The sequence below is a fragment of the Sarcophilus harrisii genome, chromosome 3 (genome assembly GCF_902635505.1).
Source record: "Sarcophilus harrisii chromosome 3, mSarHar1.11, whole genome shotgun sequence".
Lineage (NCBI taxonomy): Eukaryota > Metazoa > Chordata > Mammalia > Dasyuromorphia > Dasyuridae > Sarcophilus > Sarcophilus harrisii.
This window is the reverse complement of record NC_045428.1, coordinates 500,032,004-500,047,504: the sequence shown is the minus strand read 5'-3', so window position 1 is coordinate 500,047,504 and position 15,501 is coordinate 500,032,004. Positions and strand designations below refer to the sequence as shown.

The following is a 15,501-nucleotide window of genomic DNA, read 5'->3' as shown; positions in this document are numbered from 1 at the left end:
AACTAAATTTATAAAATTCTTCTAATCTACCAGTTTGGTAATACTGTCAAAAAAAAAAAAAAGAAATAAAATTATTCTGGCATTGCGTGCTCTAGCTGAAACAATGCTGGATCTTTGTGATTGAAGCTTCCTTTTCTAAATGTTTACCAACCATCTCATTAATATGTTCTAGAATTTTCCCAGAAATCAGAGTCAAATTTCCTGGACTGTAGTTTGCAGATTCCAATCTTTGTCCTTTTTTTTTTTTTTTTTAACCTCCCCACATTAGAACAACATTTGTCTTGTTCTAATAATGTTGTACTTCTCCTGTTCTCTAAGATCTTTCAAATGTTACTGACTGGTTCAGCAATCACTTCCAATAAACAATTCTTAATACCCAAGGATATGTGGTTCATCTGGCACAGGTGACTTGAATTTATCAAGAACAACTAAAATTTCTCTTATTACCTCTTTACTTAAGTATTGATCTTTCCAGCCTAAAGATCATTCTCTGTATAGAAAACAAAAACAAAAGCAGAATGGAGCAAATCTTCTCTCTGTCATAAGTTATCATTGTCCCACATTCACCTTTCTTGTTCTGCTTTTCCCCTAAGAAATCTTTTTTGTTGTTGTTGTTGTCATCCTTTCCTTACCTTGCCATCTACCATTTGATTCCAAGTGTTTGCACTCCTGACATTATTCTAACAGGATAAGGATGCTTTCATATTCATCTGCTTGTTATTTACCATTTTTCATTTTCCGTATTAATATTTTAAGCATCTAAATTAGTTGGCAAGTTCTCTGTGTGTTTATATAGGCCTGTTCAAATAATTTCTCTTATCATATTCCCCATATAGAATATTCCAGTTCTTGCCTCTTTAGCTTTACCCAGACTAAAATAATCTTCCCATCCATCTCTGCCTCTTGGAATCCCAGGTTCTCTTCTAGGCAAAATTCAACTACCATCTTCTTCAAAAGATCTTTTCTGGATGAATGCTGAAAACTATCTTTGCATGTATTTTGAAAATAAAAAGTCATTTTTTTTTAAAAAAGATCATTCCTGGGTCCAATAATTGTTGGCACTCTTCCTTTATGAATTAATTGGATAGTTATGTGCATATATATTTATGTATTCCTGAATAGACTGTAGTCCCCTAAAAGAAAGTAAGCTTACTGAGGGCAAGAATTGCTCCACTTCTGCACTCCTGACACCTAACACTGTACAGTGCCTGGCAAAACAACAGGTGTTTAATAAGTGCTTATTGATTGCTTTCTCGTCCTCGTTATTTTGCTTTGAGTGTTTATAATTTAATTCATGAAAGTATCCCGATTTCCTGGGCTTTCACTGTACAATTTTAACTCCTGGTATCCCGCCTATCCTTCCATTGAGCTCTTTGAAATTATAGGCTCTAAGGGAGAATAGTCATTTCACAGAATTTCTATAATTTCTACTCCTGCAAGCAATTCTTTTTTTTACTAATGATAATCATGTCTAGAATTGTTGGTACCTCCACCTTTTAAATAATGAAATTACCATTAAAACAAATCAAGAACTTACTCTTTTGGGGGAAGAGAGAGAGAGGGTGGGGGAGGAGAGAGAGGGGAAGGAGGAAGGTAGGGAAGGAGAGCTCAGTAAATGTATAGACTATTGAAATCCCCATTACTACTCATTCTTTCCTCTATGCCACACTTGTGCTTTTTTCCCTTGAACTCCTTATGTATTTTCTCCTCTGTCCAGGTGGTTTGTAGCATATTCCCACGATAAAAACATTTGTTTCTTCCTCTAATGATCTTTATTCAAATGATCTTAACCATACTTCTCCTGACAGTAGTTCTGGATTTCCTCTTAATTATATAATACTAGTCCTACCATATCTCCACTTCTATTTATTCAATTCTTTTTAAATAAAGTATGTACCTATGAGACACATACCAGGTATGAGTTTTATTCTATCAAACCTTAATAAAATATATGATATCAAATGTATCTCTTTATGGTAGGACCTCTAGTTCTCTCTGCTTCCCTAATATCTAAGCTTTTAAACAAATTTTTGAGGCAATGAGTTTTACTAGTGATTATTTTCTTAGGATTGTGCTTCTTATGAGCTTCTTATGTCTCAATGGCTACTTTTTCTTCATTGTAGATTCCTTCTATGTATGTATGTAATTTGATGGAGATACACATGCAAAGATATACATATACATATTATATAGAGATATATGTATATAGATATAGTGTTCTTCCTCTCCGATATTTTTAAATTTAAAGTGCCTTTGATTAGATTTGCAAGACAGAAGACAAACACATCTTGTAAGACTCCATCCTGACTATGAATCTGCATTCCTATATATTAAGCCTATGTTTCAGTAACCCATATCCTGTTCTCAGACAGTGTCTTCTTAACCAGTTATTTGCCTTCTAGATTAGTTTTTTTTTTTTTTTTTTTTTTTTCCCTTCAGTGAATAGCAGTAATGAAAACACAACTTGTGCCCCTAAGGATTCAGTTCTTGCCCAAGACTACAAGATTTTTGGCAATTAATTCTAAATTCTTTCTGGCAGTACTGTTTGTACCCATATGAATCACAAGAAGTGGGGAGATTTGTTTTGACAAGTTCTGTTATCTCCTGGATACATTCCCCAAGAACATATCAGGCCTCCTACATGCTATTAGCTGGTGGTCACCAATCATCACTACTCTCATCTTTGTCTAATCTTTATACTTCTGTACCCTGGAGCCAAGCTGAATATATCTAGCCACTCTTCCATATGACAAACTTTCCAAATACTCAAAGATTATTATTATGTCTCTTGACCTCTCAGTACCCTCAAATGATCATTGTATGGCATGATATTGAGATCCATTTTTTAAAACCATTCTGGTTTTCTATCTCTCAATGTTCTCTGGATTGTCAGTGACCTTCTAAAATATCATGTCCATAACTCAATATACTAATTCCATATGGGTCCAATCAGTGCAGAATACAATGGAATAATCAACTCTTTTATACTCTATACTTTCTATTAATTCGGTCCAAGATCATATTAGCTAGATGCTATCTTTATTCCATGTCATATTAGATATAAGCAATACTTCATTGTTGACTCACACTGAGTGCAATTCATAAACACCTCCGTATCTTTTTTTAAAATGCACTTTTACCTTGTTTTACCTCCCCCATCTTGAACCTATAAAATTGGTCTTTTGAATTGAAATATACATCTTTGTCTTTATTCCTAATATATCGTTTCCTAATTTCATGGTTTCTTTTTAGTAGGGTGGCTTAATGTTCTATCTAGTCAATGATCTTTCAGATTCAGAATTTGTCATTCATTCCCACCCTTTTATCATCTGCCATTTTGATGAGTATGCCATCCATTCAACCTGAATGCAAAGACTGAAGCTCAACCTGGGACTTATCAAAGTTATTGATAAAAATGTTAATTACATTTTTGTGGAGATGTTTAGCAGGGGTATTCAGGGAGCTTTGCTTGTCTAGGCTATTTTTATCAATGACTTGGTTAAAACATTAGGTTAGAGAAGCTTCCTGAGACAAACCATTATTTTAATGATTCCCCAATGTTTTTCTGTGGATGTTTTTATTTTTCAAGTGCTATTATAAACTCCTAATATGTATTTGAATCTTACATTTGTTTACCCTATAATCTTTGTCTTGAATTTGTGTGACCTCCAATTTACATTTCTCAATCAGAACTTGCAAAATGTCATCTTAATCACCAGTGGCAGTTGGACCATCCCTTCTAATGGGCAAAAATACTTCCCAGCTCTGAAATTATATGTTCCAAAGTTTTTTTCAAGATTTCACAATCTATGTTCCCATATCCCTGTCTATTATCCCTATGTTCTAAGGTCATTGCTAACATTCTATATTTTTAAGTTCTTTCCAGCTTTAACATTCTGTGTTCCAAAGACCCTTTCAGGGCTGACAGGATGGGTTTCAAGGCTTGCTCTGACTTTGTGTTCCAAGGATCTTTCCTACTCTGACATTCTATGTTCTTTCCAACTGTAGACATTTTGTGTTTTAAGGCTCCTTCCAGCTTTGATATTCTCTGCTTCAAGGTTCCTTTGATAGTATATGTTCCAAGATCCCTTCCAGCTCTGAAATTCTGATTTCTAAGGTCCCTCCCAGCCCAAATCAGTAGTCTGTGAACTCTGCTGATACACACACACACACACACACACACACACACACACATGCACATACACTAAGGTTCCTGTGTCTGTGTATATAGCTATAGGTATATAGATATAGATACACACACACATACATTAAGGTTCCTGTTCTGACTTTCTATAGCTTAGAAGTTTTTCTTACACAGGTATTCTGTTTTCCTTTCTCTTTGATTCTGAACTTCCCCCTCTAGGAGTATAATTCTCTCTTTTCTAGCTATACAAATCTTTGCTAACCTTTAAAATCCAAATAAGTCTTCCATAAAGCCTTCCAACACTACTCTGGTACACCTTTACCTCTTTTTCCCCCATCTAGTTCTCTTAATATTTCCCATCTGTATCATTTTACTTGAACCATCATTTTATACTGCTTTATGATATCTTTATTAGTATTTCAAACTGTTACTTATATTTGTATTGATTTTTCACAGAATCTAAAGCATTCAAGTTCTTTGTACTCATGATTTCATTATATCCTCACAACAATCTTATGAGGTACCAGTCAAAGTATTATTATCCTTATTTTATAGAAGAGGAAGCTAAAAGTTAGAGATATTAAGACCAAGGCACAGGATTATTAAATTTATGATCTTTTCTCCCCAAATATATAATGTCTGTCAGGACAAGACTTTTGTTTTATATCTATCTATCTATCTATCTATATCTTTATATATATATATATATATATATATATATATATATATGTTTCTCCCCTAGCCCTAGCTCAAGACCTTGCATATGTTAATTGTCAATTAGATTTAATTCATAAAACATTATTAAGTAGCCCCATATTAGGCACTGAATCAAGCATGAAGACACATTTCATTCCTTCATGGAGCTCCTGACACAGTCATAGAAGGCAACAGATGCACTTATTTTAATGTATCAAAGTCCCACTAATTAAAATTGATACAAGATCTTCCTTCCAGTGATTCTAATCACAACCCTATGAATTGGGGAACTGAGAAAAATTTATGTCCAGGAGTTCTCTGCACTGAGCTAGGCTGGTCCTCAGATGATGGACGCCCATCCATTGCCAGGCCCATACTCAAAGCCTGCAAGAACTTGTGTACCTTTGGCACAATCTTCAAGAATCCAGGGTCTCTACACCATGATGGGGTATCTGAGGAGGATGCAGGGCAAGGACACATATACCCATATTGCACACTAGCTCACAGTAAGCAGGTAAGATGCAAACAAAGGTCGCTGCCATGTGGTAGAGGGGAAGAAGGGACTGGGATCCCTGGGGAAGGATTCACTGAGAAGATGACATCTGAGGTGGGCTTTGGAGGAAAGGTAAGGTATCAATAGGCAAGATGTTGGTGGCAGTGGGGCAGGCTGTCCTGGCTCAGAGAACAGGGCGAGCAAAGGCCATTAGTAAACAATAATTCGATCAGGACAGATGTGAGATGGTGTGGGACAGAGGCATTTCTACCAGGGGACGACTTACCTAGAGGTAGCAAGTTTTCTGATGCATTGATAAAAATGACAGCGTCAAAGTGCCTGAAGTCCTTTTCCTTAGCCTAGAGGGGGAGGAGATGAGACAAAATAAAGCAAAATGAAGCATGGTATTATTTCTATTTCAGAAAAACTCAGTGGGCTTTATGGCAATGTTCTGTATAGCAGAACTCTATTATGAAGCAATTTACTCTACCACAAATCTAATTACTCTCCTAGTCACATCAGGTTCCCTGTGTATATAATTCTATAGAGGTCATTGCACTCAATATAAACCAGAAAGCCTGAAAAAGGTAGGAAGCGGGCAGCTTCCTACTGACTGAAATTCTAGAGGAGCAGCATATAAAAGAAAAAATGCTAGACTGCTGGCTTTAAAGCTTGACTCTGTCATTTATTACCTGTGGGCCTGAGCAAATGAGTCTCTTCTCCTTGGCTAGGCAAACCCTTTAAAGTCCTTCACAACACAATCTTTCCAATCTTATTTTTAACATCCCCTTCCTCCCCATAATACTCTTCAATTTAGTGATGCTAGTGTGCTTGCTATTCCTCAAACAAGTCAACAAACATTTAAATGCCTACTATTTGCCAAACACTGTGCTAAATGCTGGGGGTACAAAGCATGACAAAAGACAGTCCCTGCTCTCATAGGAGTTCAGAGCCTAATAAGGGAGACAACATACAAATACAGTGTGCAAATTAAACAAATTGGAGAAAAGCAGCTGAGGAAAGGCACTAGAGTGATGAGGGATTGGAGGAAAGTGCAGAAGGTGGTACTTCCATGTTCCTTTTTTGCAACCCTCTTACCTCCTGACTCTGGATGATAGTATTGGTCATTTCCATATTCAGAATGTTCTCCTCCTCATTCTGCTTCCCTGGCTTCCTTCAAGACTGAACTTAAATCCTGCCTTCTGGAGATTTTTCCTGGTCCTCTCCCTCTACCCAAATGCTAATGCCTTAACTTTGAAATCACCTTACATTTAGATATCTTCTATTTATTTACATAGTTATTTATATGTATGAGCACTTCGAGAGTAGGGGCTAGTTTTGCTTTTCCTTGTACACCTCAAAGTTTATCACAGTACCTGGCACAATCAGCTACTTAATAGATTCTTTTTGGCTAAAAACCAACAATCATCTCTGGGTCTCAGTGTACTCAACTGTCAAAATGTGGGGACTGAACTAAATAATCTGTAGAGTTGCTTTTGTCTCCATATCTTAACATTTGGCCTTTCTTTCCCTCCATTCTACTGCTTATTAGCTGGATGTCCTTAAGCAAATCCTTTAAGCTCCCCCGAGTCTCAAGTTTTTTTAATCTGTAAAATGGGACTGTCAATCCTTGCATGACTGAATTATTTTGAAGAAATTATTTTTTAAATCTTAAACCACTATAGAAATTTGAGTAATGTGATCTACTGATCTTCTCTGAGTCTCAATTTCCTTATCTGAAATTGGGAATAACACTTTCACTATTTATGTCATAGTATTGTTTTTAAGATAGCAGACAAGTCAATCAAATCTTTCTAAGTTTCAAGCTCTTTATCAATAAAAAATGGTCATAATAATTCCTTCCATATTTATTTACTGGGTAAGACTATTGTGAGGATCAGATGAGATATATGAGAGAGAGCTCTATAATGTGCTATATAGCTATGAAAGATTATTACATATTTGTCTAATGTTCAGCATCTGGTTGTCCTTGCCTCTCCCTTTTTCAAATGCAATTTAGCATCATACCAATCTGTTCCAGTACACACTATAGTTCCAGAGTAGGGATTATCAATCTGAGGTATACTTACTCTTAAGAAAATGACAAGTTTATCAAGAGGGTAGGAGGAATTATTTAGCAAATAAGAACATTAGCCTTTGAACTTAATTATTTTTCACATGCATTTGCATGAGAAACTCTAGAATTTATTCCCTTTCCTACTGAATAAAAGGAATGAGAAAATTTATAAAAAGCTCAAGGATCACAGGGATGGAAAAAGATTAAGACTTCTTGTTCTAAAGCAGGTAAAAGTGGGTGAAGTTTCCTGCTCCTTTAGAAATAGATGAGAGCACTTAACAATTAGCCCAGTTTGAAAAAACCAATCTGGATCAATCTGAAAGAAAAATTTTCTTCAGTCTTTCTTTAACCACCTGTTTCTAAATAATGGCTTGCTCTCTTTTCTCCAGCTTTTTCCTTGAAGTAATTAAGAGGGCACCGACCCAACAAGGATCACAGTATGAGAACTCTTGTCAATTTAGACATTTCTCTCTTAGCTAAAAATGCATGGATTAAGAATAACAATAAACAAATTTCATAAGTACAAGATGGGGACAAGATGCTTAGCAAATTGTAAAAAATATGGAGGTTCTAGTGGGCTGCAAACGCAAAGTGAGCTAGCAGTACGGCAGAATGTGGCAGATCAAAAAGCTAATGTCATCTTGGGCTGCATTTTGGGAAATCCACCTTCCAAGAATCAGAAGGTAATGAAAGCCTAATTGTAACTTACCCTGGACAGAGCTCATCTGGAAGGTTGGTTCAGTTTAAGGACACTGATAAATTCAAGGAGCACTGGAGCAGAGGTACCAGGAAAGGTGGTGAAGGGTCTAAAGTCTATGTTTCATGAAAATCAGCTGAGAATGTTTAGTCAAGGGAAGATAAGACTGGGGGAACATGAGAGTTTTCTTTAAGTATTTCAAGTTCTTTGTGTGGAAGGAAGGAAATTAACACTTGCTTTAGTGGATCCCAGAAGGCAGAACCAGGAGTAGTTGGTAAAAAGCTGAAAAAAGGAAAATTTTGACTTGGAGTCAGGAAAAACTTCCTAACAATTAGAGCTATCTAAAAATGGAATGGGTTGCCTTAGGAGGCAGCAGGCCCCTTCTCCATGAAGGTATTCATGAAAGAGCTGCAGATTTTATTATTGTTACTTAAGTTACTATTATTATTAAAATCTCTACAATTATTTCTATTGTTTTTATTTTTATGATTATTACTATTATAGCATTTCTTTGGGGCAGGTGGTTTCTTCTAAGAATTCTTTGATTCTGTGAAATGTTTTCATGTTGTCTCATTGGCTCCTAACAGTAGGGAGCTCTGGAAAAAATCAATCCTTAGCTTCGTTTTATAGAAGGGGTGGTTAGGTGATATAAGGAATTGAGTTCCAAGCCTGGAATCAGGAAGACTCATCTTTGTGAGTTCAAATGCAATCTCAAACACACACTAGCTGTTTGACTTTGGGTAAGTCATTTAATTCTATTTCCTCAGTTTCCTCATCTGTAAAATGAGCTGGAGAGGGAAATGGCAATCTGCTCCAGTATCTCTGCCAAGAAAAACCCAACCAGGATCGTGGGGAGTCAGACACAACTGAAAAACAACATTTTGCAGAAAAGGAAACTGAAGACTGGAGAGGGTATCTGGTGTGCTCAAGTTGAGGAGTAAGCAGTAGGCCCAGAATAGAACTCAGACTTCTCAAATCTTAGCCCACTACTCATTCTGGGGCACACAAATAGGTCCAGCCAAAGGAAGTTGCCAAAGGAGATAAACTACAGCATATTTCTCTTGGAATCAGAGTGTTGCCTTGGCAGAGCCTGCATGAAACAGATTCTACTTACTTTTGCAATCTTCTGGCCACTGATATTCACAGTACACAAATCTGTAGGTCTCTTTACAGAGTGGTGCTTCAGCTGAAAAAAAAAAAACAAACAAACAACAGCTCTTTTCATTTCTGCTCAAAACAACAAGAGAGCTTTTTATTCCAACTGTTATGCTGGAGGCCCTCCAAAATGCCAAATGTCCATAGGCAATGTCATCCAGCCCACAGCAGTGTACGGCACAGTCTTCTGGGCTGGTACAAAGGAAGGGATGCCAAATCCTCCCAGGCGGACATAGCAGGGATCTTAAAACACAGGCCACAGAATGTTAAAACTGAAAGGTACTGCAGAGATCATTTAATCCCACCTTTTCAATACAGTTCAATTCCATTTACTGTAACAAATACTGGGGCAGCCACACAGACAAAAATGGAATATTCCCTGCCCTCAAGAAGCTCACATTCTCTTGGAGAAGTAGAATTTGCACACAGAAAAGTAAATACAAACTAACTTCAGGAGGGAGAGGACTAACAATGGGGTGGATGAGGAAAGGCCTCACATGGGAAATACTGACTCAGCAGAACTTTCTTAAAGGAGGGTATGGGGGACAAAAGACATGGAGGTGGGGAGTGACATGTGCCAGTCTGAGGAACAAATACTGGGTCAATTTGGCTGTGACATAAACGGTGTGGAAGGAAGTAGTATGAAATAAATATGGAAAAGCAGTTGGGAATCAGGTTGCAGAGGGCCTTAAAATGTCTAGCCTAGAACTTTATCTTTTATCCAAACATGACAGGAGGCCACAGAAAGTTTCTGAACAGAGGAATGATATGGTCAGATTTCTTGCCTCAGGAATCTGGTGACCATGTAGAGAATGGATTGCGGAGGGGAGAGACTAGAGGCCTGCAGGCCAGTTTTAAGTAAACTACTGTAATTATCAATGCAATAGGTGATGAGGACCTAAGCTGGGACAGTGATAGCATGAGGGAAGAGAAAGGTTGCCATGATGAGGAATGTCATGGAAAGAAAACTGATAACTGATTTAGGGTATAAAGAAAAGAGAAGAACTGGGGATGGAGGACAGATCTCACAGCTCTGATCTTCTCATTGAAAATTTGAGCCTTTATAACTCCCATTGTCTCGCACCTATTGCCAGAGTTTTCTAATTAGGCTCTTATGTTGGGGTCTCCCCTCCTCCCCACTCTAATTCATCCTTGACACAGCTGCCAAAATAATATTTCTTAACCAAAAGTCAGACCATGTCACTTTTTTATTAAAGAATCTTCAGGGTCTTCAGGACAAGTATTTTTAACCTGGAGTCCAAAGACCCCCAAGAAGTTCATGGATAGATTTCAGAGGTTTTTGAATTTGCTTTTTTGATACCTTGATAACTGAATAACTATTTTAGTTGGTTTCCTTTTCATCCTACATATTTCAAAGCATTATTCGAGAAGGGGTGCATAGTTCTTCACAAGACTGATTGCCAAAAGGATTTTCTTTTTTTTTTTGTTATACATGTTAAAATATATATTAAATCCAATACGTGTAAATATATTTATACAATTTTCTTGCTGCTCAAGAAAAATCAGATCAATTATACACAGCAACAAGAAGACTAAATGATAAGGTCTAGATTTAGGGGAACCAAAATGAGATTAGGATTTCTGGTGGTCAGGGAGTTAAATGATAAGGTCTAATGGCAGGTTCGGGGTTCAGGGAGCCAAATGGAGAGGTTTGGTGTCTCCCTTCTGGCGGTGAAGAGATTCTCTGTAAAGGAATTTACATACGTGAAAACCTAGATTGATAGAAGAGGTTTATTATAGGGATTGGGAAGTAAGGTTAGAAATCCTTACAGAAAGGCTTAAAGCCTCATTAGGGAAATAGGTGAGGATAAAGAGAGGGTGACACTGGAAAAGAATATTCCAGTGGGCAGAGGCCCTTGGCACAGCAAGCATGGCATAGCTGGCATGTTTGGGACCTCTGCAAAGAGAAGATTTTAGACTGGCTTTTTTTATAATAGGAGCTTTAGTTACAAGCTGAAGGGAACTCATGGGTGGAGTTCTATGATCTGGGATTCAGCTTAAGCTGAATTTGAATAGAATTCAATGAGTTTCTTCAATTCTGTAACATTGGAATTCCTTTGCTAGATAACACAATGAAACTGTCTTGTTTGCTTTAATCCCAGTGGCTGGGGGGGAAGGAGGAGGGAAGCCCCTCACTGAGGCAGAATTGAAGGAGATTTTCTCCTTCAAGGATTTTTAAAGTTTTGGGGTCCCCTCTTCATTATGATGATCAATTCTGATGGATGTGGCTGTCTTCAACAATGAGATGATTCAAACTAGTTCCAATTGATCAGTGACTAAGAGAGCCATCTACACCCAGAGAGAGAACCATGAGAATAGAGTGTGGAACACAACATAGCAATCTCACTCTTTCTGTTGTTGTTTGCTTGCATTTTGTTTTCTTTCCCGGTTTTTTTTTTCTTCTTGATCAGATTTTTCTTGTGCAGCAAGATAACTGTATATATATATATATATATATATATATATATATATATATATATATAGGATATAACATATATTTTAACATATTTAACATGTATTGGACCACCTGCCATCTTGGGGAGGGGGTGGGAGGAAGGAGGGCATAATTTGGAACAGACAGCTTTGCAAGGGTCAATGTTGAAAAGTTACCCATGCATATGTTTTGTAAATAAAAAGCTTTAATAAAAAATAAAAAGAAGAAAAATCAGATCAAAAAGGAAAGAAAATGAGTAAGAAAACAAAATGCAAGCAAACAACAACAAAAAGTGAAAATGCTATGTTATGAAAAGATCTTATTTCTTAAATAAAAAGAGATTAAGAACTCAAGATAAATGGCAATCTCTCATTGTGTCACTTAAAACTCTTCACAATCTGACGTTAGCCCACCTTTCTAGGCTTATTTCATCTTATTTCTTCATGGATTTTACATTCAGCCAACTTGGTTTACTCTGAATTCAAAAGACATATCTGGCCTCTTTGTTTTTGGAAAAACTGTCCGATATACTTGGAATTCACTCCATTTTTACCTCTTAGAATCCCCAGCTTTTTTCAAGTTAGGTCCTGATTCCCCTACTTCTTTGTGCTCTCTCCATCCGCAAACAATCATATATATATATATATATACACTTATTTGGTTACATATTATATTTTCAAATCCCTCTCCATTAAACTTCCTGAGGAATTTTTTATATATTTTTGTACACCCAGCACCTAGTACAGTACTTTGCACATGTAAATGCTCATTTTACTAAATTAGAACAGGGGTTTTCAACCTTTTATTGTGTTTTGGACTCCTCTGGCAGTCTGGTAAAAGGATCCCTTCTCAGAAAAATATCTTTTAACACATAAAATAAAATACATAGGATTACAAAAGAAATCAATTATATTGAAATGCAGTTGACAAAATATTAAAAAATATACACACAATCTAAGGTTAAGAACTTTTGATTATAAAAAAGATTAGAGCAGGATACATACTTTTAGGAGATGATAATTAAACCTTGGGAGTTAATAAAGGAACACAAAGACACAAAAAAGATATTAAACATAGTTTTGGGGGACCACCATATTTATTGGGTGGTAGAAGGAGTAAAAGTAAAAGAGACTAAGGAGGCACAGTCAGGCAGAAGAGGAAAACCAATAAAAGACAGTGTTTGAAAAGGGAGATAGTTGAGACAAGAACTTGTTTAATATCACAACAGCAAGGTGCTGAAACTGTAACTGATACTTGCTATCTGACAGCAAGCAAATTAAGTCTTTTCCCACCTTATCATCCTGCCTTCTCTATAGTCCAATGCTAATTGAGGACCTCTCTATATCTAGTTATTAGCATGACTCAAAATAGCAGGTATATCGCCATATAAAAGAAATTTATTTGAACCTAAACATCATTCATTTATTCCACATTTATTGAATACAATTGGCACAGATATCTAGCCACTAGGAACAAGGCATAAAAATCATAGAATTATAGAATTAAGGATAGTATAATCCCTAACTAAAGTACGATTTATCGAAATCAAAGAAATGAGGGAACCACTGAGAAATTTTCCCATTTCCTGGAATTCTTCAGGAACCCATTTTGGAGGTTTTTGAGTTTGGGGAAAAGACCTAGATTCTAGATTCTAGCGTTCTTAATCTTATCTGATATCTGAGAAATTATTTCTTCAAATATTTTGGTAACCATATTTTAACATAACTGAATTCCCTTTTAATTCTATTTATTTTATTTTATACATTTAAAAACATTATTCTGAAGTAGGATTGGGACTGCCTACAGGGTCCATTACACATATGTTCAGAATTTCTAAAGGAAGAAGGGGCTTTCCCAATGCATCATGACTGTGGGACAAAGAGATTAATCTAACTAGTTTCTGCACTGTTTCCTTGTTGAGAAGGAAACACAAAAGGAAGGGAGTTGCTTGATTAGTAAGTAGTCCCTAGAATAGGAATATTTTTCAGGAGGAGTGTAAATAAACCATAAGGGGGCGCTAGACACCCATCAATGACCCACATGGGAAAGACTTTCAATGTAATGTCCAGGCTGAATCATAATTAGATAAGAGACTAGAGAATATGGACAAGAGGTAATCAGAGGTATTCATGTCTTCTTTGGAAATGTGAAATTTGAAAATCTGGAAGAAGAAAGGTATTGGAAATGAAGGCAGAAATTTAATTTTTAATAAATGTAGAGAAAAGGAAGATTTTTGTAATATCTGCTTAAGGTAGGAAATGTTTTTATTTCAGCTAAGTGACTGTTATGTTATGATGCTCTGGCTCTTAGAGAGAAATTAAAGAGGTTCAAAAAATTTTCAGGGAGAATGAAGTATTTCTTTAAAGCATGAAAGGAAAAAAAGAAAATGGCTCTCAAGAGGCAGGCACATGGGAATTCTGACCATTGTCATTCAGTCAATAAATATTTATTAAGAGTCTACTGTGTGCTAGGCATGGTGCTAAGCGCTGGGATGGCACAGTGTCAGGCACATAGTAGGTGCTTAATAAAAGTCTACTGACTGATTGCTAAATGCTCATTTTCATCATCTGTTGAATAGGGACATTAATATGTGTTACCCCTAGGAGAGTGTTACAAGAATAAGATCATAAATGTAAAGTTATTTTTAATAAACTAAAATACTATGAAAATTCCATCTATCTTCCTTCAATACTTTGATGGATCTGTGGTCTCATCCATGTAGTCCTTTCTCCAGTGCTATGGATCACATCCATCCATATCTTCTCATCCTATAAGATTCTTGTCCATGTATTCATATAAATTCTTACCAGGATACTGGAGGCATACTCTCATAAGTTCCATGATGTTTTATATTGAATTTATGGTCCCACTCTCTTTCTGGCTGTCTCTTGATGTACAATTCTGTTATGCTTAAGTTTTAAACTGTATCTAGTTAGAATAGAATCCTGAAACTTTTCAGCAAGCTTGCTAATGTGGAATAGCTATAATTTTACCTTCTTCGTCCTAAGTAAGTCTTCCTGGTTAACTGTTAAAAACTCCACATTTGCTATTGGTCCAGACAGTGAAATCAATAAACATTCATTAAATGCTTATTACATGACAGGCATTGCTAAGTACTGGGGATACAAAACAAACAGACAAAAAAGAGCCAAAGATAACCCCTACCTTCAAGTACCTCACAATCTAATGGAGGAGATAACTAGCAAACAAATTATGTATGAACAAGCCATGTATGAAGAATAAGAAATAATCAACAGAAGGAAAGCATTAGAATAAGAGAGGCTGCTCCTTAACCCTATCACCTCACCAGTAATGTGACAACTTCCATGTTGGATTTTTTTTTTTTTTTTTTTTTTTTTTGGGCCTGAAAACCTCAGATTAGAGCCTCCAATGGTTCTGGGTCTTCAATCAGAAAAGAATTTATTTTATATTTATAATCTCATTATCCTTGTAACAACTTCTTGAGGTAGAGATATAAATATTTGTTTGTATCCCTATTTGACAGATTCAGTCCAGACCACCACCAGCATATTGCCCCATGGGACAGCAGAAGCAAGCCATATGTGACACTGCTCAGGACAGAATTGTTTTACCTTCCTATGCTGCCCTTGGCTATATCAATAAACCCTTCTAATCCATTCTAGGGTCATTCACAGCAACTGCTTGAAATCTGCTTGACATATGGGTAATAAGAGACTTGGCCTATTATCCCTCACTCCTGCTACATAACGGCTGTATCTAGTGATACACATTTCTTTGCTGCCGTTTCGTGTCACTGTTGGTT

At 36.4% G+C, this 15,501-nt stretch overlaps 1 protein-coding gene across 3 annotated transcripts in view; it reads right to left on the bottom strand.

Annotated features, from left to right (window-relative positions):
- XRRA1 (X-ray radiation resistance associated 1) overlaps positions 1-15,501 on the bottom strand; it is a 122,644-nt gene that overhangs the window by 53,239 nt on the left and 53,904 nt on the right. For all 3 annotated transcript variants that reach the window (XR_004233244.1, XM_031961397.1, XM_031961398.1), the window contains 2 exons: positions 9,222-9,293; positions 5,620-5,692 (listed from right to left, as the gene is read on the bottom strand). Coding sequence is in view for 2 of the 3 variants with exons in the window: in XM_031961397.1 (XP_031817257.1) it covers positions 5,620-5,692; positions 9,222-9,293 (145 nt within the window). In the remaining variant the exon portion in view is untranslated. The remainder of the gene's footprint in view (positions 1-5,619; positions 5,693-9,221; positions 9,294-15,501) is intronic.